This window comes from Gadus macrocephalus, chromosome 11 (genome assembly GCF_031168955.1).
Source record: "Gadus macrocephalus chromosome 11, ASM3116895v1".
In the NCBI taxonomy this organism is placed as follows: Eukaryota; Metazoa; Chordata; class Actinopteri; order Gadiformes; family Gadidae; genus Gadus; species Gadus macrocephalus.
This window is the reverse complement of record NC_082392.1, coordinates 10779437-10784373: the sequence shown is the minus strand read 5'-3', so window position 1 is coordinate 10784373 and position 4937 is coordinate 10779437. Positions and strand designations below refer to the sequence as shown.

General features: G+C 46.6%; 1 protein-coding gene across 3 annotated transcripts in view; it reads left to right on the top strand.

The window, feature by feature from the left end:
* The window catches only part of etv1 (ETS variant transcription factor 1), a 23554-nt gene extending 19267 nt beyond the window's left edge, over nt 1-4287 (top strand). For 2 of the 3 annotated variants that reach the window (XM_060065123.1, XM_060065124.1), the window contains 5 exons: nt 63-128; nt 242-310; nt 639-808; nt 1819-1920; nt 2389-4287. In XM_060065123.1, the coding sequence (XP_059921106.1) occupies nt 63-128; nt 242-310; nt 639-808; nt 1819-1920; nt 2389-2619 (638 nt within the window). In that variant the 3' untranslated portion in view covers nt 2620-4287. Of the gene's footprint in view, nt 1-59; nt 129-241; nt 311-638; nt 809-1818; nt 1921-2388 lie in introns of all 3 variants that reach the window. The other variant, XM_060065122.1, reaches the window with a different exon arrangement.
* The last annotated feature ends 650 nt before the right edge of the window (nt 4288-4937 follow it).

Sequence of the window (4937 nt, the reverse complement as noted above, 5' to 3'; positions counted from 1 at the left end):
AACACTGCTCTGCTCCTTGTTCCCCCTCCCCCCCCCCCATCATCCGGCCCGCCGTCCAGCAGAAGTGCCTAGCTGCCACTCGGTCTACCTACCGGACGGGTACCTGGCCCACGCCAACCGCACTGAAGGTACGTGGGGCTAGCTAGTCGGTGCTGCCGTTGTCGTGGGAGTACTCCCTGGGTGCTGACAACCGTAATCAATCATTGACTCTCTTGTCTGTTCTCTCTTTCTTCCCGCCCAGGTTGCATGTTTGAAAAGGTGGCGAGGCATTTCTATGACGACACCTGTGTGGTTCCCGATAAGGTTGAAGGTGAGTCCCGTAACGGTATGCCGTCTCCATTTGGTTCCGGGTTGGCTCGGAACTAGCAAATGGTGGGGGGGGGGGGGGGGGGGGGGGGGGATGTTTAGGGAACTTCAGGGGGGCAGGATAGTGTAATGGCTACGTTTTCAACTGCCAGCCAAAAAGGTACTTGGTTCGATCCCCAATGTGCGCACCGTAACCTGTACACGTCTTGGAGCATGATGCCCCTCCCCCCCCTACCTACTCCACACTATGACCTTGCTCCTGGTTCACTGCCTCTCGCCGCACCAGTACTGCACCATGCACTGGGCTGACATGGTTTCCCTCCCTCCGTCAGGCGACATCAAGCAGGAGTCGGGCCTGTACCGGGACGGCCCGTCGTACCAGCGCCGTGGCTCCCTGCAGCTCTGGCAGTTTCTGGTGGCCCTGCTGGACGACCCGTCCAACTCCCACTTCATTGCCTGGACGGGCCGCGGCATGGAGTTCAAACTCATCGAGCCAGAGGAGGTAAGGAACACACACACAAGCGCAAACAAACACGCACACACACACACAGGCTGATTGAGTGCGTTGAAGGGGTGGATGGATGGACGCAGGTCTGTAACCCATCGACACGTTGAAGCTGAGTGGTTAGCTCTAGAAGTTGTGGTTAGCTCAAGCAGGGAAATCAGGAGCCCAACGGCACAATATATCTGTCTGTTTATGTATCTGTCCGTCTGTCTGTCCATATGTCTACCACTTGATTTCAATCCATATGTCTGTCTGTGTGTCTATCCATCTATCCATCTTTCTGTCTGAAAGCTAGTGTATTAGTTATTAGTGTATTAGTTGGTGGTACAACGTGTCCAGGACACATGGGGGGCCAGCAGAGCGAGCCCGGCAGAGAGACAAGCAGAACGGGAATAGAACGCAATTAATTCAAATTAATTGCAAAGCCTAGCAGAGGGAAAAAAAAGTGGACAAGGAAACCAAACAGGTGACTACTCCAGAGCAGCAGCGACAGTGTAGGACGCCAAACCGAGAGTCAGGGGCGTTGGGTGTGGGAGCTAGGACGGCGCAGCCGGGTGGTGGCTGGTCTGTCAGGCAGGTGCTCTAACATCTGCTGCCACCTCCCTTTGGGTGCATGACAAGTTCCTAATGAACGCGTCGCTGATCCGCATCCAGGTCTGGCCCCGGACCCACTCGACATACGCTGCGCGTGGGGAAGGCTAGGTTCACTTGGAGCTAGCATCACACAGCTCTGTTCGATGGTTTCAGCGCGGCCGTGTGTGTTTGTGCACGATGCAACTCCTGCAATTGTACACAAAATTAGGATTATTGGTTGTGACATTCTGCCATGATTATTGTTAATTTCAAGTGTATTTTTGTTTGTGTGTGTGTGTGTGTATTTGTGTGTATGTGTGTGTGTGTGTGTGTGTGTGTGTGTGTGTGTGTGTGTGTGTGTGTGTGTGTGTGTGTGTGTGTGTGTGTGTGTGTGTGTGTGTGTGTGTGTGTGTGTGTGTGTGTGTATAACCCAGGTGGCACGTCGATGGGGAATGCAAAAGAATCGACCGGCGATGAACTACGACAAGCTGAGCCGATCTCTGCGCTACTACTACGAGAAAGGAATCATGCAGAAGGTAAAGCACCAGCAGCTTTTGTTTGACGTTTTTCCTCTGAATTAGCCAAACTTAGTCCAGATGTATTTCTTTAACCTCGCCATGTCTTTTGTTAGACTTGTGTTCTACTGCCACCGTTGTGGTATTTGAACAAAGAAATTAACTGCCTCATTAAATGGCTCATTTGCTCTCTCTCTTTCTCTCTCTCTCTCTCTCTCTCTCTCTCTCTCTCTCTCTCTCTCTCTCTCTCTCTCTCTCTCTCTATTTCTCTCTCACTCTCTCTCTCCTTCTCTCTCACTCCCGCTCTATCTCTCTCCCTCACTTGCTTTCTCTCACTCTTCTCTCTTAATCTTCTCTGTCTCTCTCGCTCTCTCACTCTCTCTCTCCTTGTCTGTCGCTCGCTCTTACTCTGACTCTCTCTGTGTCTCCCTCTGTCTTTCTCTCTCCCTCCTCACCTCATCTCCCCCTCTCTCTCTTTCTCCTCCCCAGGTGGCGGGGGAGAGATACGTGTACAAGTTTGTGTGTGACCCCGAGGCGCTGTTCTCCATGGCGTTCCCGGACAACCAGCGGCCCGTGCTGAAGACGGACCTGGAGCGCCACGTCAACGAGGAGGACACCGTGCCCCTGTCGCACTTTGACGACAACACGCCCACCTACGCCCAGGAGGCCCCGCCCTACTGCCCCCCACACCCCTACGGCGCCGAGGGCTACGTCTATTGACGCCCACCCGACCCTCGCGGACCCCCCCATCGTCGCCCCCTCGCTCCCCCCCCCCCCCCCCGCCCCGTGACGAACCCACCACCCGTTTCGACAACCCCCGTCACCCCGCCTCAAACTGTCACATCCTCTCATTCACATTTGCTCCGGGGACAAGACTGAGACATTCAGCGGAGCATCTCTCTCTCTCTCTCTCTCTCTCTCTCTCTCTCTCTCTCTCTCTCTCTCTCTCTCTCTCTCTCTCTCTCACTCTCTCTCTCTTTTTGTCTCTCTCTCTCTGTCTCTCAAAGTCTTATACAAACCCCATAATTGCTCTTGACTCTTGGACGCCCCAGCCCAACAACAGGAAAGAGAGTGCACTTTATGGACAGGAAATGGCGTTGGTGTTTACCCTGCTGGGGCTAGCTGGCCACGTGATTGGTTGATTTCAGATGTTTATAGTTGTCTTACCTTAAAAGTGGATTTTCTTTGTTTTGGGGGGTTTTGTTTTCATGTAATTTTAAGCATGCAGAAGCACTCTGGTGAGGATGGACACGATGGCCGATAGGACCCTCAAAGACAGATCTGTTGGCCGGCATTCTGTTGAGACACTCGTTGAAAGGAAAGAAACAATTTCCTGTGAACTCGCGCCACGATCAGAAAACAACGCTTCGCAGAGAAAGGCCTCAGTTCCAATTGTCCTTTTGTTTTCCTCGTCCCCAGCTCATCGTGTACTTTCATACACTTTTAAAGTGGTTAATACTACAAATGTATTGTAAAGACTTTTACTTTCATGGTGAAGTGATATGATAATAGGTTTCTGAAAAAAATCAATGTGGTGATATTGCACCAATTAGTTGACGCCTCAACACAGCGAAAGACTTTTGCCATGACTCCCTCCCCCCCTCACATTGTCGACTAATAGATCTCAACACTTGTTTGTGTTTTTAATAAAATAATTGCAGTTTAAAATGAACCGGTCAATTCACTTTAAAAATCTACTGTAGCGTCCGTAAAAAAAAACATAATTTTCTCGATGAATGTTTAGATAAAAATTAACTATGTTTCCAGGACACATTAATAACCTGAATTTCAAATTTCAAATGAACTGTTGTTGGTTTATTTATTGTACGACTGTTTCAGACGACTCCTTCATCATTCCTTATCACCAGAAGAATGGAAGAAATGTTTGTCCCTCAGACGTTTTCTTTTTCTTTACATGAAAATAAATATAGAAAAAGAATCCAACATGAGCAAAAATATCTCATTTTGAAGTTAAACATTTCCCTGGCTATTTTTTCGATGCAAAAAAATGTACTGATAAATGACACACAATACTAATTTAAAAAAGAAAAAATGCAAATAATTTAAAAAAGCTTTTCTTTTATATGTTTGCTTATATTTTGTTACAGGTGAACAGTGTATATTTGGCTTTTATCATTAGATCACCACATTGGCAGGATTGCGTTTTCCATCGAATGGTAGAAGAAATATTTAGAGATTCACGTGTGATAAAGATTCATGTTAACTGAAAATTGTGATCAATTGTATAATCAGGTTCAGTAAATACACAGTTGTTGCTGCTTAAAATAGTATGTGTATTTTTTAGTCTTAAAGAAAAAAAAGAAAGATAAGGCTATTCTGGATACTTAATTTTGATTTGGTTTTATTTTATTAAAACAATTTGTTCTTTGCCTGACTTTGTTTTGGTACACATTTTGCCGGTGAGATGTGGAATACTGAAATAATTCTGTAATAAAATAAATCGGACAAAAAAATGAAAAAGAAAATCTTTTTTAAAAAAAATATAAACATATACATATATGATGCTTTATCAGGGGGTTGGGTTGTATAAAAACAAACCGCTTCTGTTTATATTTTTGCCTTGTTGTCTACAAGAAAATGGCCATTTCATCATCATTATCACTCCCAATCTTGCCGCCCTTTGCCTCTTTTTCTGTGACACATTAAAGATGAGTCTGGGGCCCCCATGCATTTACAATTTACCACTGGAGGCTGTCAAGCCATTTTTAACCATATGTGTCTTTTTGTTGAGTTGGGGGGAGGCGGCATAGATTATTGTTTTTTTACCATTTCCAGTTGGCCGAGAGCAAACTCCCCACCGCAAAGCATTTAGCCCAAGTGACACCTAAGGAAAATCAATGGTTAATTTAAAGTGCTGCTGTTCTTGGTGTTTTTTCCTTCATGTAGGTGAATTGTTCCTGTCTTTAGATCCTGTGCTCTTCCAGAGAGTGGCAGTAATGAAAGCCAGGCAGCATTGCCTTAAAGCTATTATTGTCTTCTGCAAAGTGTCACTAGCACTGAAAATCAATGACTAATTT